At 44.9% G+C, this 24,430-nt stretch overlaps 1 protein-coding gene across 5 annotated transcripts in view; it reads left to right on the top strand.

Moving 5' to 3' along the window:
• Nucleotides 1-24,430, top strand: part of PHACTR1 (phosphatase and actin regulator 1) — a 1,119,307-nt gene that overhangs the window by 965,376 nt on the left and 129,501 nt on the right. For all 5 annotated transcript variants that reach the window (XM_086965260.1, XM_086965262.1, XM_086965265.1 and 2 more), the window contains one exon: nt 748-1,066. In XM_086965260.1, coding sequence (XP_086821386.1) covers nt 748-1,066 — 319 coding nt within the window. The remainder of the gene's footprint in view (nt 1-747; nt 1,067-24,430) is intronic.

Below are 24,430 nucleotides of genomic sequence, written 5' to 3'. Positions count from 1 at the left end.
TGAAGGGTTCCTCAACTAAGGTCATCCAAACAACTCTATGAGGTACCGTGTATGGAATTGACAGCGGTGAAGGGAGGAGAAGTGCATTTTGGATGAACTGTATACTTTCAGAGTACAACCCCATTTTGGGACCATATGCTAAATCTGTATCAGTCATCGAGACTTTTGACTTTAATTGAATGCTCCCGAAGTATGGATTGTAGATTTTCCATAATAACAATGGAGGGGCTAAAGACATTGGCACAGATTGACCAATCCCTCTCTCCATTCCATCCACCGCATCCAATGAAAATGTAATGGCTTCGTAAAAGGCACAGATTTGGCATGGCAACGGGAGGGGCTTCCTGCAGAGTCTGAAATTAGGTTTAGATTTTTTTAAACAAACGCGTTGAGTTTCCCAGACCCCAAGCTGTCACCACGTGAAAAGTAATGCTTTAAAATATAACCAAGATCCTCTTTATCTTACCACCACTTATAAATACTTATTTTTGTAAATTACTTTAAAGTATGGTAGCAGTATTACAGAAATTATCCATGTTTGCTCAATTAAATTTGGTGATGCTGATAGTGGCTAATGTTATATAATAACATCAAAAACAGAATTTTTTGGCTTCAAAGCGCTCTTGTTTTTGTCAGTGTTTATTTCGTGTGACAAGAGAAGGCCAACCTTACGTGTGAAACTTAAAGTGAAACTGCTGCACTGCTGTCTGTTAGAGATTAATGATGTGTGTTGTACCTTTGTTCTAGACTCCGGCGCACCTGGGAAACTGCCTTGTATGCCAGGGAAAATGTCTCCTCCACTACCTCCAAAGAAAGTCATGATTTGTGTGCCATTAGGGGGGACAGACCATGGCCTCTCGTCGTATTCCAACCAGAAGAACTCTCAGCACCACCACAGCGTTCTGCCATCACAGCTGGCGGCCCATCAGCACCAGTTCCAGTATGGGAGCCAGCATCTGTCGGTGGGCTCCAACTCGATACCCATCCATCAGTCACTGCCCCCGGGATGCCGGGTGATTGAGGAGTTGAATAAGACTCTTGCCATGACCATGCAGAGGCTGGAAAGGTATCCCACCCCTCCCATAATGTTTTCACTCTTTGAGCTTTGTATGTGTTGTTTGTATGGCATGTATCCATGTCTAGGAAATGCTGATATGTGCACAGGATTGGAGGGTGCTTTTCGGTACTTTCATTCTTGCTTTTCTCGCTCTCAGTAACATGTATTTGACTATGATCTAGAAAGCCTGGCAGCAATAGCGTGAAGAAGTAGCCCACACACACTGTGCATGAGAAAGTGGGGCACCACAAGTTTAGCCAAAAACACTCATTCATTAAGGTGTGTGTGGGTCAGAAGTAAGAGTGGGCACCCACTGCCAAGCTATGCAGTTTTGCCATTTATCGGCGGTGTGATAACATCAGAACATCATCACCCCACTAGAGTTAATAAAAAGATATCAACACCTCGATTGGAGTCAATAATACAATATCTCCACCAAACTTCAAAGGGACAGTATTTTTGTAATTATTATTTAGGCCACAATATTTCTGTCGGACGTTGTCTTTACTAACGATATTCTTAAACGCAAAAGGAGAAGAAACTCACCCTGAGCTTCAACAGAAGCAAAGTCCATATCGTCCTCTTATTGACTGAGCCTACTGAAGCTGAGCGAGATCCTGGATATGAAAGTGAGCATGCAGCAGCTATTGCTGCTTGAGCCTTTCTCTGCCCAGGTTATTGCCTGCCCCTGAAGGTGGACCAGAATCCAGCCTGCTCCCTCCCCTACTCCCTGCACTTTGTGATACCTGCCAAAGCTTACCCTGGTGCCTGTGCCCAGATCTCCCCAGGGCTGAGGAGACAAGAGGGATTCATGAGTCAGTGAGTGAAGAATGTATCTATGAGCTTCAGCACCAGCAATTCCATTTAGCCTTAAATCCTTCTGATCTCAGTAAAGTGAACACTATTACTTTTGATAACTGACAATAGAAACACCTGAATGTAACAGCGGTTAACAACTGCATAAATTCTTGCATGCTATTCAAAGTAAAAACATGTTATTATTCATGCCAATTTAGTATTTGTTTTCTGAGCCGTGCATTGGACTACTACTTTAATGACACATGGCTTGGAATCTTCAAGCCCTAAAACTCCATATCTTCTGCGGGCTTCCATTTCAAGTCTAAGAACCTCAAAGCAGCGTTAGTGGGCACCAGTTGCATGGAAGGGTTATAGGGCCCAGAGTATTATGTATGCATATTTGCTTGTGAGTAAGTGAACCTATACTTGTGTGTCTGTGAGTATATGTCTGCATGGGAAAGCAAATATGGGTAAATCCATGTGTGTGAGCGCACGCACATTGCTGCCGTAACTGCTACACACATGTTAATGCATGCTTCTCTGTCAGTGTTTGGGAATGTATACCTTGATTCTGTTGGAACTGGGGGTATAATTGTTACCATCCCGGGCATAATTTGTGCCTTGGCATATTGTGGGAGAGCATTCTTGGCATTATGGTGGCCGCCCTTTGCATACTGTAGGCCTTTCTGGTGACCATCCATGGCATTATAAATGCCTTTCCATACTACGGTCATCCTTGGGATAGTGTGCCCTCTTTTGCTTTATATCGGCCACCACTGACATAGTGGATTCTCTGGCAAATAGGAGGTATCCTTTGTTATAGCTGCTATCTAACCACAGCACAAAGTTGCCCAGACCAGGAATATATTTAGCTATCTGTGGCATAATTGAGGCCGGTAGTATTATGCCCTTTCATATTATGGCATAGTAGTGGCCATCCTAAGCATAGAGGTGGTCATCCCTATCATAATGGTGCTATAGCATATTGTGGTCAGTCGAAACATTCTGTGTACATCCTTGGCACAATGGTGGCATTCCCAAGCACAGTATTTGGTATTATTGGTATAATGATTGACTTGGCATAATGGTGACCACACCAGGCATATGGTGGCTGTCCTTAGCTACTGATAGGCACATTTAAAAATGATAGGAGGTTATGTCGACTTGCATACCCTGAAACTTTGAACAGAATTTAACAGCTATGTCTTCCCCGCATATAACCCAATGGAGGGTCAAACTTACTGGGCATTCCTGGAAGAATTGGAAACTTGCACGAGTGCCCATCGAGAACAACCTTTAACACCTGCAATTTTTTAGCAAATATGTCTGTAAATTACTGTTTCTTTGCTCACATCATTAACACCGCACTTTGCTTCTGTGGGGCTTTCAGACCTAAGCATAAACAATTCCCTACACATCAAGCCAATAAAAAAACTTTCTGACAGTATTATTAAATTTGGGGGACAATATGGTCCAGTAGCAATTGGCTTGCCACAATAATACTTACCACACCAATAATGTCAGATCTGGGGGTAGTGTTTACTTTTACCAAAAATGGCAGTTGAAATGTACATTTGCACAACAAAAGGCATGTATCATTATACACGAATGACCACACCATTAACTTTCAACTGGTTACCTATCTGTACATCGTTACAGATCATCGAATAAAAGAGGTAGTGAAGAATGTTAAGGGTCCACTAAAGAAGAGTTGGAGGTAGATGAAGGGGACAATAGGGTGGCAGATAAAGAGGAGATGGGAGGCATTTGAAGGAAAGATCAGTTGGCAGATGTGGTGACACATATTAGGAGCTACATTGGAGAGTCTAGTGAGGAACAGTACAAGGCTGGAAGACAGAGAATGGAGCAGTAATCAAGGCTGAGGTGGAAGAGAAGATAAAGAAGAGGGAAGGAAGGGAGAAGAGGTAGCTGAGGAAGGTAGCTGAGCAACAAGAGGAGAGTACACGAGCATACAGTTAGAATGACAAAGCATTGGTAGCTAGTTTAAAGTTACCTAATATAAAGAATGAACAGATGCTTTTTCACTTTTGCAGAACTTGAGTCATGATTTTTGAGCTTCTTAGGATTGCAGGAAATAATTCTAGAGTGTTGGTGCCATGCCAGAAAATGGTTGATTCATAGCTTCTTGATTTCTGTTATTCTTGGTTTCCAGGGTTATTCTGTGTCCATTTCCAAGGTTCTGATTTTTCCAAGATAATTTTAGGGAGTCATGTAGGTATCCAGGTTGCTGCAAATGTAGTGCTTTGTACATAATTCAGTCTACCTTGCGTCTAATTCTGGCAACGAGGTGGAACCTCTACAATTGCCTTAGCACAATAGAGATGTCATATTTCTTGTACTGGAAACAAGCCAGTGTCTGAATGAAGTACTGCCTTTATGGGTACGAGTAATGAAGCTGAAGATCCATAAATAAACTTCAATTCCAGTTCTCTTAGTAAGTTGTATTTATTACTCCACTAACAACAACAGGCAAAGGAAAACGTCCATGAAATCACCTCAGTTCCTCTTCTCCAACTGTCCCTGTTTCATGGGATTCTCACATTACCAGATTCCACATGATGGCATACACAACGATCCCCTACCATAGATAAGGCTATATGTACAATTAGAGAAGAATAGATCCTAACACACTTTCCCCTCCCAAAACATACAGAAAATCATGCAAAACCAAAAAGAAAAGTTAAAATGAAAACTAATACAAGCAATACAATAATTTAAAAAAACGTAATATGCAACCCATGCACATGTCTATAACACCTAACTAAACAATGAATACAAATGCAAAAGTATAAATATGTTACAACACAGCAAAATATGTGCAGAGCAAAGGGCAATGGAACAGATGAACTGTACCCCAACACATAATCCTTTAAATAAGACAGGCTCTTTCTAATACGAGTGCTCTTACAATCCTGTCAACTGTGACCAGTATGCTCACAACAAGTCCAGTCATCCATCTGCTCAGAGACAATCTCTTGTCCCTGGTGAAAGCTTTTGACCAAATGTAACATACTCAAAACTTCACCATTTTCCACCACAACTACATTCCTCTCAAGTCAACCACCCGAAAAGGTCCTTTGATTCTGGACTCACCTTTAAGACCCATTTTGGTCGTTCCACAAACACCATCTCACCCGTGTACCAGTTTCGCTTGTATACCCCATATTTAATATCATAGTGTTTTTATATTTTCTTTGATAATTAGCCACATTTGCAAGATAAAAAAAAACAACTCCTTGCTACACTCCTAGCACAATGGATTGAGTTTAGATCCAGCTATTCGTCCTTTTAAGCATTGAAAAGGAGACAAATTAGTAATCTTGTTTTGGAGGAATCAGCCAGTCACCACAGAATAATATACCATGAGTAACATGCAACTAATCTTTCACACTCCAAATGTATATCACCTTACCCGACAGCAAAGCTTGCTCAGGCATCCCCACCACAAATTCCATCACTTAGGTCCGATATCCATCTTCCTCATATTCTCTACACAATTCTTCTTTATTTAAAGCTGATTCCTTAATCCACAAAACAGTAATATTTTCTTAAAAAAACACAGACGTATCTAAAGGCAATCTGGAGAGACAGTCAGCCAAGTCGTTACGAAGGTCTGGAAGATAGTGGACTTTGAAATAAAATTCCAGTACACTCTCAACACACCTTTTAATTTGAGGAGTAGCCCTTTCCATCCTTTTGCAAGTGAACACTGGGGTTAAGGGTTTATGATCAGTCTTTAGAGTGAAAGGTAAGCCCCAAAGGAATAACTTAAAATGGTGCATAGCCAACATGCATGCAAGGGCCTACCCTTTCAATAACTGAATATCTGTTCTCTGCTCCACTGAGAGAACGCAAGGTGCTCTCTACACCATATACCATTTATGCCAGAACAGCTCCCAACTCTTTGAAACTGGCATCTGTGGTCAACATTGTCTTTTTGGTAATGTCAATGTAGGAAGGTGAACTATTATATGGTGATGCAGGTTTGGCTTCACCATGCAATACTCTCGCAATACCCCAAAGATGATCCTTAGATTCACAGTAATAAATCCTTAGCTCAGTCCTGGTAGAGTGGCAGGTAGCAGGAAGCTTTACTAGAGGAACATGTGTTAAGCATTTCAGAGTATCAACATAGACGATAAGTGCTTAACACTACTCAAAAGAAATCTGACACTAATTTATATAGATAAAGCAGATTTGTATAAAAATGTAGACCCCATAATGAAGTCAATTCGCTAAGTATACTCGGAGTTGTGGATTTTTGAAGCAAAATTAAATCATTGCAAAACAGTTCTGCAGAGCTTCATCATTGCAGTCAATGGTAAAAAGCACTAGTGACAATTAGTTACTTGCAGGTCGAGTTGTGTGGAACCCAAGGAGAGTAAAGGTAATGAGGGTCGCAGGACCAAGCCACAACAGTCAGTTCGATTTTACCTGCCTTGATAAGCCCGGTTGCAGAGTTGTCCTGGCTGTCCATGGTGCTGAAATGGAAGCCACGGGGGGGGGGGCTGGTTTTACAGCTTACACTGTGCTGGTGAGGACCCGGGTGTAAAGAGTCAACAATGAAGCCACTGCTAATGTTGGATGAATATTTTGCAGAGTTCCTTTGAGGTGCAGCTTCAAGTAAAGGGGGTGGTTGCCCGACTAGCTACCAACAAGACTTGACAGAGATAAGCTCAGTAGAAAGTTAAATCAACATCTGGAGGTCAGGGGGAACACAGTAGCCGCCTGAAACTTACTGGTGGTCAGGATAACGTTTCCCACAATGCATTGGACCATCTACTTTTAGGCGATACCTCAGAGGGCCAGACGGCCAGCGATTCTTTGGTTAAAGTATGTTTTTTTTAATTGCAGTGTGCAGGGGAATAGTGCCACTAGTCCATGGTAGCCTAGATTTGCCTTTGGCTCTCAAAGGAGTCCATCTGTCTGTGAAAACTGAGCTGTGGTCCAGGACAAGTTGCTGTGTTGTAGTTTTAGGAAGGTTGCCACAGGTGCAGAGTATCACGCCTTTGCTTTGTGCAGATCCTGTTGACGCAGACACGGGTCTCCTCTTTATCCTTTTTTGCACATCAGATCAGAACTGAGGTTCTGGTGTCAAGGGTAGCCCTTAAATCCTAGATTTAAGTGCTTTAGGGGTGTGGTTGCATGTGGCCTATGGTGGGTCACATTTTCTAACCAGAACCCTTTATTCTACCACTTTTAAAACTGGCATAAGTCTTCCATAGCTGTACAGACCAGCAGGCCCACCCTAGAGGTGTTGCTAGCCTTCTGGAGGTGTACACCTCCCGAATATCTAATGTTCCTGCCTGTTCAGGTGCAAATGTGCCTCAGCATGAGGGGGGGGGGGGGGCGGTTTCCTCATTTGGGAAGCAACCTGGTTGCATGTCATTGTCAGTGAAGGTTTTGAAGGTCTCATCAGGGAGTGAGGTGTGACATCCTTCCTGTTCAGGCCATTGACTTCAGGGAGAGTTCACACTTCCTGGCTCAGGGTCATATTTGTGTCTTGGCTGCAGCAGCTGCGGGCTGGCCAGAGCACAGGAAAGGCTGGGGTACCCAGGTGAGCAACTTCTAAGGTAGCCACCTGGGTGACTGCCACATCGTCCTCAACATAAGATTTGTGTTAGGGGTAATAAGGCACGCTGTTTGACACCAAACATGACCTATTGTGGTACAACTTAATGGAGCTGCCAACCTAGGGTTTGCCTGGGTGTCAGTTTGTGCTATCCCTTGGACTGCATATCACTTTTAGAAGCCTTTAATGGTAAAGGTCACTATAGAAACTGTTGTACCTGCGGCACTTCAAGAGACCGATTAGGTGGCAGCTGACCACCCTTGATGAAAGTTTGACTACAGGGGGTGTCGCTCTCTACTCCCGGGCCGGTTTTAGTGCTCATCTTAATAAACTTGTTACCATCTGAGGAGTAATGTACTTGAATGCTCCAGACTTACAGGTGGAGTAATACCTAGTACAGTGTTTATGCTTTAGTTTTTTTTTTAATATATTGGAGAAGTAGCATAGGGATTCTGTTCGTCCTGACGAATGCCGGTTAATGAATCGGAACCCGGCAGAAATATGTTGACCTCTATGCAGAACGGAGGGGTGGTGAGTACAGAATTTACTCACACCACCACCATCCAAGGGTTTCTAATACCCATTTTTAGATCTGACCATGGAATCTAGGAAGAAAATTATTATGATGATATCTCTGAGTCAGTTTTAACCATCTTCTGTCTGCTCCTATGTAGGATCCTGTTCTTTTCCTGTTTTTGAGTGTTTGTATTGTCTACCCCTCCATGTTGCTTAGCCTCTAGTGTGGGTATGCGCGGAGGCCTTCAATAGCAGCCCTATTATGAAGCATGTCACAACTTGTTGTGGGTGAGGGCAGTTTTACAAAAGTGTTTGTGCTCCCTTCACAACTGCATATATTCGTAAATATTATTTGCGACTAATTTTCACCTTACCTCTTTTTGTGTATACATACCTGCTGCTCAGCTAGTGTGACTGTGGTGGTGGAATGTTGGTGTGTAAGGTGGCTGTGAAATGTTAGTGAGTGAGAGAGTCAGTTGGAGGATGGGCTGAGCAGCAGGAAGGCTGCTCCTGGTGGGGCTCTACATTATAACATCTATCTCAAATAAACCAACTTATAACTTACATGGACTACCTGGCAACATTCTTCTACAACATATTTTGGCGATGATTTCAAAAAGAAGAACCTAGGTGCACACTTGGATTGGAAGAAGAAATTAAATCTACTAGAAACGAACTTGATGAAACCAGAGAAAGAAGAATTTAACAAGAACTTAAGCTAAATAATATTTACAGAGTGTCAGAATGCGTTGTGGTCCCACCAGTGTCCTGTTTCACCGAACAGCCTTTCAGGACGGGCATCTCTGTCTGCAGCTTTTATGCTGTTGCAGTTGGTGAATGAGAGAGTCAGTTGGAGGACGGGCTGCACAGGAGGAAAGCTGCTCCTGGTGGGGCTCTACATTATAACATCTATTTCGAATAAATCAACTTATAACTTACATGGACTATCAGGTGTCATAATTCTACAACAGGGACATACAAGCTTGAACTTACATGTCTACACCTTCAATATAATGCACCCTGGCTCCTAGACTTAGGATGCCTTCCATAGGGGCGACTGGCATATATTAAAAAGAAGTGCATTGACTTTGCCACACATGGTGAGGGCAAAGTCGAGTTCGAATTGCACTGCTCCTGCAGTCTGCAGTGGCAGGCCTGTTGTCAAGTGGGGTTACCATTTCACACCTATCAGTTTTAGGGCAAGAGCAATGGGACCTGGTTAACGGGCTTTAGTACACAGGCAGAGTCGAAAACCAGCAGTAGTCCCATTTGGGGCAAACAGTCGCAGGGCGTCTACAAAAAGGCCTGTTTTCTTACAATCAAAATGTCCCAAATTTGGCATTTTGTTAATTTTCATCTTGATTTTTGAAACCGCTTCCTCGCACTCCTTCGACCACTCAAACTTGACTCCCCAAAAAACCCCAAAGACATAAAAATACTGGCAAACCATTGTACACATTTCGAATAGTAATCGGCCAGTCCCAGAAATGAGCTAATGTCATCCTTGTCAACAAAAACAGATTTCACTATAGATTCCATCATATCTACTTTAGGTTGCATACCCTCTCCTGAAATATTGTGCCCCACATATGACACAGTGCCAACTCTGACATTGCACTTTTCTCTCTTAAGAGAAAGGCCCTTCATCTTCAGTCTTCCCAATACCTGTCTCAGGGTGATATTGTGAGTTTCTCTGCTTGTGCTATAAACCAAAATGCCATCCTGAAAGAACAACACATTGATAACACCTTCTAGAACACCCTTCATTAACCTCTGAAAACACGTGTCTGCTGAAGCTAAGCCAAAAGGCATCCTTTTGAATCTGGATACTCCTAGCGGTGTGACAAAGGATGTAGGATGACGGAAATCTCATGCAACAACACTTGGTGGTTCACTGCAGAAAGATCCAGAACACTGAACAAATTTGGACCCCTCAACATCGACAGTGCCTCAGCTATAGTCGGAATTGATTGGCGATTCACCCAAATACATTGGTTCAAACCTTTGAGGTCCACACACATTCTCAATATAGTTCAATGGTCTTTGGGTGCAAGCACCACTGGAGCCAACCACTCTGAAGCCTCAATCTCTTACATTACTTCCAGTTGCACAAGTCTGTCCAATTCTTGCTTCAAGGCGCCCATCATTAGATTAGAAACTTTCCTGACGTTATGCACATTCTGTTGTAATATAATCTGATGGTTGAAACCCTTCAACATGCCAAAGCCAACTTTGAACAACTCTGGAAACTGATTTACCACATCTTCATCATCACTAAGATTAGCTATTAGAAAATCTCAATCCAGAGCATTTGGATTGAGTATAATACCTAGGTCTTTTTGATGGCACCAACTCAATAAGTTATCACTGTGTCTTGCTTCATACCCTTTACCATTAGTTTCTCGTCCTTCGAAGTTGATATTCATACCTGTGTAGCCCACAAGTTCAATTTTCATAGCTCCAAAGCCCCCAGGATTGATTTCAGGAGCTCATAACTGTATATTCTCCTAGCCAAAACATTTTCCCACTTCTTGTCACCTATTAATGTAAAGGGAGATCCAGAATCAGCTAAAACCATGAACTCCGTACTACCCACCAAGATGTTATATTCAGCCGTTTTAATATGGCCTCCGACTACTACCCCCTCCACTTGATTCACCTGGGACAGCTATGAATGGGATATAAACAAAACAGCTTGTTGGTTCACTTCTTTAGTCAATTACATTATGCATAATTCTTACACACAGATGACAGTGTCCTGTTTTCCCCACAATTCCTGCATGTTAAAATTCCGGCAAAACAAACTGGACTGTTCGAGAGATGATTCGGGTTGCCTCATCAACAACACTTAAGTTTGATATATTTGGCTACATTCTCCTTTCCTCTGCTATTGGTACTGCGATCTCTATGCACATCAATTTTATCCTCTTCACATGTGTCCTCATTTATCACCTTGACCAACCCCGATGTGTGTTCCATTCCTTCAAATAAATATATGGCTTCTCTTAAAGTTGGATTATTTGCCAGTGACCTCTTCTGCACTCTGGGGTCAATCATACAACCTACTAATTGATCTCTGATTAAGAAATCAGTTAGATCTCCAAAATCACTCCTACATGCAAAGGCACTTAATAGAGGCTACATAGTTTCCTACTTTTTCATCCTTGCTTTGAGCTCAGGTGAAAAACTTGTGGCTTTCCATTACCATGCTGACCCTTGGTCCCAAATATCTTTCCATTATTGTCATAGACATTTGAAATATATACCTTGGTTCATCTTCACCATTACCAACTACTAGTTCATCTAAGCTCTCATAGATGTTGCAACTTTCTATGACCAAATTATGCAATAATACTCCTTGTTTTCTGGCAGGAGAAAGCTTCTCTCCACCTATCTCAATCAAATATGAGTGAAAAGGATTTCTCTATTTTTTCCATGGCAAAATAGGATCCCCTGTTTCTAAGAGAATTTGTGGGGTGGAGCCATACTAGCAGCTGCCATGATTGTGTAGAAGATATAACTGCAACCAATCAAACTAACTAACTAAAACAACCAACTAATATAATTAGTAAAAATAATAATTTTACACAACAGGGTAAAATAGCAATCTTCCACACTACTGGAAGCAATAGCTTCTGAGCCTCCCCAAATTTGGAGGTACTTAATGAAAGCCAAATCTTCTAATCATGAATAAACAGGTTCTGTTTCTTTCCTTTGCCTGTTCATAATATAAGCTCCTTTGGCTCTCATTACCTACAACCTATACTATTTGGGTCTACCTCATCTGTGAACGTTCTGGAGAGAGAGGAGGAAGAAGAAAAAAAAAGAATATAATTTTCTCGAGTACCTGGATGCTTATCCTGATGCCACTTTATTGTTCGTGATTCAGTTCAGTGACACCTCTACCGTTAATATGTCCTAACGTCTGACCCAAACATGCTCCGTTACACGATAAGACAGCATACAGAGACACATGCAAAGAGGCACAGCCACAACGTTTGGCTGTAGCTATTTACAACCTGCTCTGGAATGAACTATTTCAGCGTCAGAATAAAGAGACTCACATTGAGAGACTCTATACACCATAGAGAGGCGAACTGAAGAGCGCAAGCAGGGAATGTCAATCCTGTGCAAGACTCTTCACAGCTTGCTCTTCCATGGTTGAATAGTAAGTTACCAATTGACTCACTGTCAATTAATTTTAATTAGCACCATCATGAACTAGACAAATTCATGTCTACCAGAAATGGTTCTCACCTCCTCACTGTATAACGAGGGAGCTCATCGAGCATCAAGAAAGGCGTAGTTTCTTGTAATCCTAAAAAATTGTTGGAGTAGCCTCTTACACAATCAACCTCGTTGTCAATGTTAAGATCCATAAATCAACTTAAATTCCTGTTCTTTTCTCCAACAACAGACAAGGAAATACGTCCATTTCATCACCTCAGCTCCTCCTTTCCAACTGTCCTCGTTTCATGGAATCCTCACATCACCGGATTTCACATGATGACATAGACAGTGTTCCTCTACCATAAATAATAGCATATGTACAAATAGAGAAAGAGAATAGATTGCAACAGGTACCAGCAAAGATGGCATTGCCATAATCCATTTTAGATACTGCTAATTCCTGTACTACTTGTCTGAAGTTGTTGGAAGAAAGAAAATGGTTGGGTTTCTGGATGACGAAAAGTGATGCTTTGGCTTTGAATACAATATCCCCTACCTTTGTTGACATGAATAAATATGAATCTAGCCATAGATCAAGTGATTTGACATCACTGGATAGAGAAGGAGGGGGCCCAACATTCTGCGCTTAGATATGCCGAACAGAGTTGAATTTCACGTCATGTCGACAGAAAATCAAGATGAACTCATTTTGTTCAGGACAGAGTTTTCAGAGCTTATTTGACCTACAATGCTGGAGCCTTGAAAGGCAGTTTGTCAGTGAGATAATGTCTAGGAATGATGAATCATGCTGGTAAAGCTATGTGTCATCAGCAGACCGATGAATCTCCACACCTGCCCCTCGCTTTAAGGCTTAGAGTGATGCACAAACTTCTCAATAACCAATACGATCCTGAAGGAAGAAAATAGGAATGACTCAGATGAGGTCCCCCATCTATAACACACACACACACACACGCACGCACGCGCACACACACACACACACACGCACACACACACACACACACACGCTATTTTCCCCTCTCTCTACTCCGCTCCCAGTAGTAATAGAAAATGTAATGGTAATGTAGTGGGTGTTTTAATAGAGTTATTAAATAACAGAATATCAGAAAGACTGGCTGGCCTGTGTGTTTCAATTAATAAAAAAATGCTTAAAAAGAGCATTCCTTCGATACAGACGAACAAGAGGTTGAGCCTATGGTCTACTCCATTTAGACTACTGCAATATGTTAGATCTTGGCTCCCAGAGTTATTAGTCTCCAAGCTTTAGTGCCTCCGAGACCTGTTGATAAAATTGGTCAGCAGTCTATGGAAGTTTGACTATGTTGTTCAAGCCCATCACAACTTGTACCAGCTGACAGTAAAACAAGAAAGTCAATTAATACACCTCTTTTTGATACATAGACCCTTCTACAACACAAGACCTGGATTTCCATCACACTAGGTGATACCCTACAGGCTAGCTAGACATGCAGATCCCAACTCCCCCCTGCTTAAAAAGGGCCAGATGTATCAAGATACACTTTTGGGATTCTCAAATTGCGATTTTTGAGGAATCGCTATTTGAGAATTGCAAAATGGTATGTATGTAGAAATTCGCTATTTTTTCGCGAATTCTTAAAATTCCTTAATTGCGATTAGCAAATTGCTAATCGCAATTAAGGAATAATTTTCCATTCATTTCTATGGGCCAGGAGGCCCATAGGAATGAATGTGAAATTATTCTCAAATTGAGAATAACTTCAAGGGTGCAGGGGTATCCAAAGGACACCCTGTTGCACCCCCGAAATAAGCATGGGTGCACATGTGGTGCACATACATGCCCTAGGGGCATGTATGTGCATCACATGGCACTTTGAAAAATGCAAAAATGGGCATTTTTCAAGAAATTCGCAAATTACCACCAACTTGAAGTTGGTGGTAATTTGCGATTCCTTAAGGACAATTAGCAATTTTTTTTGCTTCATACATTGTTAATGTTAATATTATTTTTTTTTTTTTTTAAGAAAAGAAATCACAAATTTTGAGATTCCTTAAATGCAATTGCAAAATAAGGAATCACAAATTTGCGATTCCTTATTTTGCACTGAAATTTGCTACATACGTACCATTTTGCTCAAATGAGTTTGCAAACTGCGAATTTCGGCGTTTGCGAACCCATTTGAGCTTCCTACATCTGGCCCAAAAATCCCTGCTTTAACTACTCCCTTCCGAGTTGTGGAACCAAAGCTTTCGAAATATCCCTGCCGGGATGTCATAAAATGACTCATTTTTATCTGTTTGAAGGTTTTATCAAAACATAGCTCCTAATTTAGAGCTTGGCTGATGGATAGCCCCTCGCCAATATGACGAATATCCCATAAGCCTTAATACAGGTGCCTTAAATCTTAAATCCATAAAGCGGGCAGGATAGCTGCCATGTTGTGACAGAGTAACCCGTCCTCCAAACTCTAAATAAGGCTCATGCGTTTTTCAGTTTCTACTGCTGAGATGCTTCAGGGAATGTGAACTCAATAAATAACCATAATTAAAATAATGATAAATATGGTATTTAGGCATTGTCTCATTACATGTGATGGATCCATTTTGGGTGCAAGTAAGTCTTCTGTACCATGCAGGAAACTTTGAGCACTGCTCAAACCTTGACAAGGGGCCTGCAATGATGTACATTAAGCCAGAGTGGTTATCCTGCCTTCAATCTCACGGTGAACTACAATGTCATCTAATTAGACTAATGTTCATGTATTTCAATTCACCAGAGTATCAGTTGTGGCAGTATTAACGTCACACACTCATTGACTTTCTGTGATGTCACAGGTCACACTTAGTTCCACACATATCACTTCAGCTGTCTTCCATTTGATGCTGTGGGGCTACCATCCATAATGGTGGCAATACAATCATACTTACTTTTTTTAAAATAAAGAATTATATCGGAAGATTTTTGTTAAAGTAATGAAAGATCCGTAGTCCATAAGTGTAATCCAGGATCATAGCTTTATTCCTCAGTTCAGATCCATAGTAATAAGATGTAATGAAGAGACCCCACCAGGAGCAGCCACATCGCTGCTCAGCCCCTCACACCAACTGATTCCTTCTTCCACTCAAACACTCTCAACATTCTGATGACATCACATAGACTGAGCAGCAAGGCAAGGGCATGAACAGAGAGGATGCATCAATCACTTACTAGATTATAACAATTTTTCATCCATTTATAAATGGACTGATTACTTTAAAAAGTGTGGGGCATATTTACAATATTTTGGTGTAGGGCAGCACCGCAAGCCTTCTAGCTGTGCTGCCCTACGTCACAAGAAAAGGAAAGGAATGCGACGTATCCTGTAGATACGGCGCATTCCTATCCTTTCTGCGAGCACCGGCGCACAAACTGCAGTTGAGCACCAATGCAGGCACCCTTGCACCATGCAAGGGTGTCCGTGTTGTTGGCATGATTGTTTTTGTGCAGGAAGGGACACGTTCCTGCAAGAAAACAATAAAAGGAGGTGTTTTCCTTGTTCTATGTGTCCTGCAGAATGCAGCACCCGTGGAAAGAAGAAAAAATGAGGCAAAATGTAAACATTTCTCCTTGTTACGCCTGCTTTGGGAAGGCGTTAGTTTAGGTGCTGCTCCAGATTTAGACTGTGTTCGAAATCTGTGTCAGTGTCAAATATCATAGGTGTTGCATGGGAACACCCACAGCAACACCGGTGGAACGCCCCTTCCATGCAGACTAAGGCATTGCCTTTCTCCATATTTATGAGGCCATGAAAAGCCAGGCATGGTGGCTATGCGTGGCCTTGTAAATATGGGCCAGCTCACTTTGCCTCCGGAGCATCACTAAAGTGACTCTCCGGCGGAGTAAAAGTGCTGCTGGGGCATTGTAAAGTGTGCCCTGAGTTTAGAAAGGTGGCATAATGTTTCCTAACGAATGGATCTACAACTATGTGGAAATATGAGCGAAGACCTTGAGCATGTTTAATTCGTCTGTTCAGCATCAATGCTCTGTGGGATATTTTATTTATATTAACAGTTTTTGGAAATTAGTATTGCAAAATCTAAATTGGTGCTGGACTTTGTATGTTCGTATCGTAAGGGGTGCTTATATAGCGCACTGACACCGTGGGTTTCCTGGCGCTGGATGGACATAGAGGAGGCAGAGGGACTAACCAGTTTGGGGGAAAAGCCAAGTCTTTAAAGATTTACGAAAGAGGATAAGAGAGTTGGAAATTTTAAGAGAGAGAGGGAAAGAATTCCATAACTTGGGGGCCAGGTATGCAAATCTCCGGCCTCCAGATCTGCAGAGTTTGTAAGAGGGGACAGTCAAGAGGTGAAGATGGGAGGATCTCAGGTTGCGGGACGGGCAGTAAGGACGGATGAGAGATTTTACAAAGATGGGACAAGACCCCGCCAAAGATTTGAAGATAAGGCAGCCGATCTTGAAGGCTGCCCTGGAGGCGACAGGAAGCCAGTGAAGTTTGACCAGGAGGGGCCTGGCAGATTGCCACTTCGGGATCCCTAAGGCCAGTCTCGCCGCCTGATTTTGGACCACCTGTAGTCTGCCCAACGATGTTTTAGGCAGGCCATGGTAGATTGAGTTGGAGAAATCTAGGCGGGAGAGGACGAGGGCCATGATGACCTGCAGGAGGGCATCAGGTGTAAAGAGATATGCCACTTTCCTGATCCTGCGCAGTTGGTAAATGCAGGACGAGACCACGGTCCCCACCTGCGGCCCTAGGGATAGAGCGGAGTCGATAGTGACCCCTAAGCTCTTCACCGAAGCCACAGGGATGGGAGAGGGGCCCAATTCCGCCGGCCAGAATTGAGGCCCCCAGAAGGTGGGGCTCTTACCGGGGAGGAGGAGCTCCGTCTTACCGGGGTTCAGCTTTAGCTGGTTGTGGCCCATCCACTGGAGAATATGGGACATGACTGACTGAAAGTTGGAAATAGCAGAGGGGGAATTAAGAGGAAAGATGAGCTGCAGGTCGTCCGCGTAATTGAACACGGTGACGTCCCACAGCCTCAGAGAAAGTAGAAGGGGGCGAAGATAAAGGTTGAAGAGAAGAGGGGACAGAGAAGAGCCCTGGGGGACCCCACAGAGCGAAGGCTCTCTCGGAGCCCTAAAGGCACCCAGGCTTAGGGTCTGAGACCTGTCCGTCGGGAAGGATCTGACCCAGGCCAGAGCCAGGCCCTGGATGCCAGCCTGCTCGACACGGTGGAGAAGGATGTTATGATCCACCGTGTCGAAGGCAGCTGACAGGTCTAGTAATACCAGGGCCTGGGGGGTACCCTTGTCAACACCGTCTCTCAGGGTGTCCAGCACGGCCAGGATGACTGTCTCCGTGGAGTGGCCGGGTCTGAAGCCAGCTTGGTTACCCTCGAGGAAGTTGGAGCTCTCGATAAACTGTGAGAGACAGGTGGTGACGTGGGCTTCCAGGTTTTTTGAGAAGAAAGGTAAGAGAGAGATGGGGCGGTAGTTTGCCGGGACAGCCGGGTCGGCCCCCGGCTTCTTCAGAAGAGGCACCAACACGGCCTCCTTGAAGGGGCCCGGCACCGTCCCAGAGGAAAGAGAGGAATTTAGCAGGGGGAGAATACAGTCAGGTAGAGTGTGACAGATGTCCCTGAGAATGGAGGGGGGGCAGCAGTCATCTGGGGATCCCGACTTAATACGGGTTGCAAGAATGGCCAGAGAGGTGGGATCCAGAAGAGGGAATTGTGTAAAAGAAGAAATATTGTGAGGGGGGGAAACAGGTCCAGCGCCAGGAAGGGTGACAGGAATGGTGTCCTTGATCGATACGATTTTTTCAATAAAAAAGGTGCTAAGGGCATTACATGCTTCCTGTGTAGGGGCCTGGGTAGGAAGTGTCCTGGGGTCGGAGGTAAAATCATTAAGGACTTTAAAAATCTCCTTAGACTGGCAAGGGGCAGATAAAATTTTTCCGAGGCATAAGATTTTTTGGCAGCCCGAATGGCGAGTTTGTACCCATTACGGGCGGCCACATATGCATCTCTGCTCACGGGACTGTAGTCTCTCCTCCACTTGCGCTCGAGCTGGCGGAGTTCCAGGTGGAGGGCTTTTAAGTGGGGGGTAAACCATTTATGGGAGTTGCTGTGCCGGGATTGAGGGAATTTAGTGAGGGGAGCAAAGATGTCACTGGCCATAGTAAGCCAGTCTGCCACGGAACCGTGGAGCTCGTCGGTATCAGTGTCGTTAGATAACAGGGGATAGGTTTGGGACAGATGGGTTAGGAATTTGGAGGGGTCGACAGCCTTCCACTTGCGAGCCATGCCACCCTCCCGAGAGGGGACCTTGATGTGGCCGACCGCTGAAAAGGTGGTATCGATCAGGCAGTGGTCCGACCACACACAAGGTGTTATTAGTGGGCAGGAGGACGTGACACCATGGGTCCAAACATGGTCGAGGATATGGCCACCCTTGTGGGTGGCAGACCTGACTAGTTGGATGAAGTTCAGGCTTGAGAGACCCTCGAACAGTTCGGAAGCATGTGTTCTTGCAAATCCCCGTCATTGGCACAGAGGGTTTTAATTTTTTTTCTTCATATTTTATGGCTGGCGATGAATAGTTAAATATCTAGAAATCAGATGTTACATAAGGAACACATTTGTATTTTTGCTCACATTAGAAAAGCATTATATCAAATTGAAATAAACAAGTTTGCATAAATTATAAACGCACTTCCTCCTCTTTGCTGTACTGGTGCAAGAGTGGCTTGGTTAATGTAAACTTTGTATATAGACTCTGATGCACATAGGGGCTAAAAGAATTCAACAGAACTAGGATAATTAAAGCTTATTTTTACTACTTCTAGGAAACGGGGGTCCACGTTACGTGCATGGTTTTGGGCCCAAGGCTCCCTTGCTACACTACTGTTTAAATCACACACTTTAATGTAAACGGGGTCATTTCGAAACTGATTTTTAGGGACCCACATTAGGTTTTTCAATTTGACATAAACTGACAGTAAATCAATGCATTTCCCTTAGGACAGTTATCATATGGCATCTTGCCGAGAGCCTTTTAACGGTGCGGGCGGATGCATTTTGCAGTATCTCCAGTTTGCAAGTATTGTGGCTCCAAGGAGAAGTTATCCGTGGATTGATATTATTATCACAGATTTTTAATTCCTCTGTGATATCTTCATGTATACTTGTGACGGATGCATGCATGGGAAACCGCCTTTACAACGCAGTCGGAACCACGCGTGCTTGTCATTTTTGGCTCCGATATGACAGGTTACAGCCACTTGCTTCAGTTTGTAAACTCAGAAACCTCCGCAAATTCCTACATTTGCCGCCAGAAACATGCCGCAAAATCACCGTCCATGCAATGGTAACTTCCAGGCTGGATTATGCCAACAGCCTTAAGGGTTTAGGGTTTTGGGGTTAGTAAGGTAATATTTAAATTTAAAAAATATGTATATTTATATAGGTATATATAGATATATACACTTACATATATATGTATGCATCTGTATATTAATTTATATATATTTATTATATATATATAGCTTTATACTTACTTGCAATATATTTACTTTTTCGTTGTAAAGGTATGCATGTTAAACATATATCAGTGGTAAAATTGTTCATGGTAAAGACATGCATGGTAATGGCATGTGTGGGTCTGACATACAAACGGCATGCATACATTTCATTCTGTAAATGTGGTACATGCAATGTGCTGTGTCGTTGTGAGAGACAATACTTTCTCATGCATCTGTGTGTATGTATTTGTTGTCGTGTCCTTGTGATGTTAGTGGTGTGCGGGACCAGGGGGTTAGAGGTGTGCTGTAAAAATTTGAGTTGGGGGTATGAGATCTAGGGGCTGGGGATGGCTGTGGAATTGTGACTGTTGAAGGGGGTCCGTTGGGAGTGATTGAGTGTGAATGTGTGTTTTTGGAGTGTGGAGAGATGGTGGTGCTGGTGTGGGGAGATAATATTCACGTTACTGCCTAGCTGCTTCCTTTCCTCCAACTCTAGGCATATGTAAAGGTCCAGCATTGTTCTGCTCCACTGTATCCTGCCTGCCCCGCTTTGTTAGCACCACATAAAGTTGGTGGCCATTTTGGATTGTGCCTATTGAGCTTCTTCTGCCTCGTCTTGCTCCTGATAACCTCTCCCACTACCTACATGTTTTTAGTAATGCTCCCCTCGGACCTGTAGTTTGAGAGCCCTGTAAATGTAAATGTAAATGTATTGCGACTTATATAGCGCACGTATCACCCGAAGGCATCAAGGCGCTTGCCTTGGGAACCCGTCCTGGCTTTTTCCCTGTGAGATAACCCCTACTGGGCATCCCCAAGGTGAAAGCCAGGCATCCCGCAGCGGGTGGGCCTCCGTAGTGGAGATTAAGCAAGCTAATGCCCAGAGTTGCAGCGTGGGACCCAATGATTAGAGTAGGCACCGAGGCGAGAATTATCGATGCGTGGACATTTTTTTTTTGGGCTCAGGACCCTGCCGCGTCGGGAATTGAACCCTGGTCCCGGGCCAGACCTGGTCTGCCGATCTAATCAGTGAGCCACACTCCTCCACTCGTGCCACTCATGCAAACAGCATCTTTATATTGTCCACCACCAGTGAGAAAAACCTTGAAATTAAAGGCACGCACCACCTGTACCACTGTATTCACCTGTGTTGGAAAGGGGTCAGTATCCATATTGCTGCACACTAGTGTGTAGTCTCAACCTGGGATCAAGGAATAGGAAAAGGTACTCCTTCCTGGTCTGTTTTGTTCTCAACATTGTAGATCCGTAAGGTGCACATTTTCAAAATGTATTTAAACAATTTAAAAGACACGTGTTAAAGCCCAGACTGTAAAGTGATGTGCCTGTTAACAAGAACTCATTTCCTGAATTGTCCATATTTGTGTTTGTTACATTTTTACGCTGCTTCCCTTGTATTTCCTCTTGTATACGTAACTTTGAAATTCTGAAACTCGCTGCTACTGACAAATAACTGGCATGCCCATTACAGTCCTTGTTTTCATCGGCTTATAATTTGACGACTCTTGAATTTCCCATAAAATCGAGACACTGATTTATTTTGTGAAACTTGAACTCTCTGTTGCGGTTCGGTGGTTTTAAATAACAGCAAATTAGAAAAGAGGGCACATGCTCAATTTGATTTGCATCAATGTTAGCATTTTTCACTACTAGCACTCGTTTTAGTAGACCACACAAAAAAGAGGCATTTCATTTTTTTTAGAAAATTAGCGTGGATCGTCCACGTTCTGAGCATGCAGTTTCAAGCTTTGCTGGTGCCACAGTAGCAAAGTACGCCCCTTTCATTGGGGCCCATTGGCGAAAGGGGGGGGGGGGGGGGGGGAAGAAAGCACCGACCCGAGACTCAATGTAAGTGTGACAAAGGCCGCTTTATTGGAAGCAGGTGCATCCTACACAATAACATCCTTGGCCTGCGCCGCACAATCTAAACCTCATAATATGTAATTTCCTGCCTCACCCCCACCCCCTCCCCTAACTGATTCCCACAGTCCACAAACAGTAACAATTAGCATAACGTCAATTTGCCTCTCCACCTGGCTAAATACTTTATTGTGCTTGACCTACCCCCCCCCCCCGATAATCCAAAACAGTTCTCCTACTCTTCCCCCATATATTAGGAAGAAACCGCCCCTAAATACAGAATGCACCCCACACCTGCTCCAGCGACATGAGAAAAACCCCCCACCCAATCCAAAACCCCCCTTTGGGCACCGAATACAAAACAGTGTAAACAGCCTTGAAAAACCCTGGCGCAATTCGCCACCGGGCGAAACACGTGTTGGCTGTCCACGTTTTAACCTATACAAATAAAGAGCAATGTTCCCCAAAGCACGGACTCTTCTGATTCTATTCCTACCGAAAAGGACTGAGCCTAAGGACACCAAGATGTAACGTCCAACACACTCATCAACCCCTACAAAACCCCCTATTTGCACCAGCCTCCAACAAAATTGAGCCCGAAAACCCCCAACGCCCCCAAACCCCCGCAACGGGAGCTCACCCGGAAAGGGGCGATGCCTGCCCGCGGTGCACCCCCCATCCCCCGAATCATGGCCCAGGGAGGGTGGGAGGGAAAAATTGTTGTACAACCGCCACCCCCCGCCCGGCGGCCGAGACACCTCAATTAAAATGGTGTCTCAGCCGCGTGGACGGGCGGTTACCACAGCCCAACCCAACGGAAACTCCACCCAAGCCCCGCCCCCCAGCCCAAAAGCTACCGAAACAAACCAAACCCGTCTCCGTTTGGCGCCATATCTACCCCCCCCCCTTTCCCCGGCCCCAAATTCCCCCGGGCGGGGCAGGCCTCCCTTCGGTCGGCCGCCCCCTCAGGACCCCATTGGGGCCCATTGGCGAAAGGGGGGGGGGGAGAAAGCACCGACCCGAGACTCAATGTAAGTGTGACAAAGGCTGCTTTATTGGAAGCAGGTGCATCCTACACAATAACATCCTTGGCCTGCGCCGCACAATCTAAACCTCATAATATGTAATTTCCTGCCTCACCCCCACCCCTCCCCTAACTGATTCCCACAGTCCACAAACAGTAACAATTAGCATAACGTCAATTTGCCTCTCCACCTGGCTAAATACTTTATTGTGCTTGACCTACCCCCGATAATCCAAAACAGTTCTCCTACTCTTTCCCCATATATTAGGAAGAAACCGCCACTCGAGGGACGTGCTAACGGTCCTCGACCCCCCCTTAGGACTCCCCCTCCCTCAAACCGGGACGTGCCACCTGCCCCCATTCGGCGGGACCACCCCCTAACTATATGGCTGCCGCGGACCCCCCTCCAACCCCGTGATGTCTGGTCCACGCGCTCAAACCGTCGGCATGTCCTCCCCCCCAACCGCAGGGCCATGCCCCCCGTCCCAATGTGTAGGGCCATGCCCTCCATAACCACGTACAGGGCCATGCCCTCAGTCACCAATGTGTAAGGCCATGCCCTCCGTCACCAATGTATAGGGCCATGCCCTCCGTCACCAAGGTATAGGGCCATGCCCTCCACCACCAAGGAATAGGGCCATGCCCCTGCCACCAACGTATAGGGCCATGCCCTCCGTCACCACGTATAGGGCCATGCCCTCCGTCACCCAGTATAGGGCCATGCCCTCGTTCACAAATGTCTAGGGCCATGCCCTCCGTCACCAATGTATAGGGCCATGCCCTCCGTCACCGAGGTATAGGGCCATGCCCTCCGTCACCAAGGTATAGGGCCATGCCCCTGCCACTAACGTATAGGGCCGTGCCCTCCGTCACCCACATACAGGGCCATACCCTCCGTCACCAACTTATGGGCCATGCCCAATGTATCATGATGCCTTTTGTCACCCATGCACAGGGCCATGCCCTCCGTTACTAACGGGGCGTGCTTCCTGACCGCGGAATCGAGCTCCCTACGAGGTATGCCGCACTGAACCGGGGCCGTGCTCCCTCTCTGGCGCCCAGGGCCCCCCGTAAACAGAAGGCCTGAGAAGCCGCCCAGCGCCTGCCAGCAGTCCGCTGAAGCCGGCCGTCCCACCAGAGAGAAGCCCTCCGGATGCGTGTCCCACACCGGAGCCCGTCCGCCAAGAAGAAACCCCTGCCGCAGTGGCCCCAACTCCCCCCCGTCACCTACCATACCCCGCAGCCCCCGACCTGGCGGCGTCACCGTTCCGCGTCAGCCCTCCCTGCACGCTTCGACCCCCCTGTCCTCCGGCGGGCGTGCTCCCTGGCCACGGAGTCGAGCTCAATACGGAGAATGACCACACCGACATGGGACCGTGCCTCCTCTCCGGCGCCCGGGAAGAAGTCCTCCACACAGTGCGTCACCCACCAGAGCCTGTCCGTCCGCCAGGAAAAAACACACTGCAAAGAACGTACCTCTCACCTACACACGACTTGAAATGCCCGCGGCCTAACCGCGCCGCTGTCCCCGTTCACGCCGCTAACGCCCGTACCGTCCGCTCGAGCCCCCCCCTGCACCTAGGCCGACACCCCAAAAGTATACACCTCGTGTCAACAAAATCCAGCTTTAAAGGATGTCTCTGCCAATTGACAACACGTTAATTATGTTTTGTATATATTGCATTAATGCGAGTCCCTTAAAACCTAACTGACCACAAGGTCAGTTATTACACCTTACCGTGGTTGTGCTCTGTAATCCTCATGTAGCCGATGCTAGGGATGAACAAGGTGTACTGGGTGTCTGAACCAGTCATCCTGAAATCCCTTTGAAATGTGGAAAGTATTTCCTTAACACCTAAATTTCATATAAG

The sequence above is a fragment of the Lissotriton vulgaris genome, chromosome 4_1, assembly GCF_964263255.1.
Source record: "Lissotriton vulgaris chromosome 4_1, aLisVul1.2, whole genome shotgun sequence".
In the NCBI taxonomy this organism is placed as follows: Eukaryota; Metazoa; Chordata; class Amphibia; order Caudata; family Salamandridae; genus Lissotriton; species Lissotriton vulgaris.
Note: the sequence above shows the minus strand (reverse complement) of the source record. Positions and strands in the feature narration are given on the sequence as shown.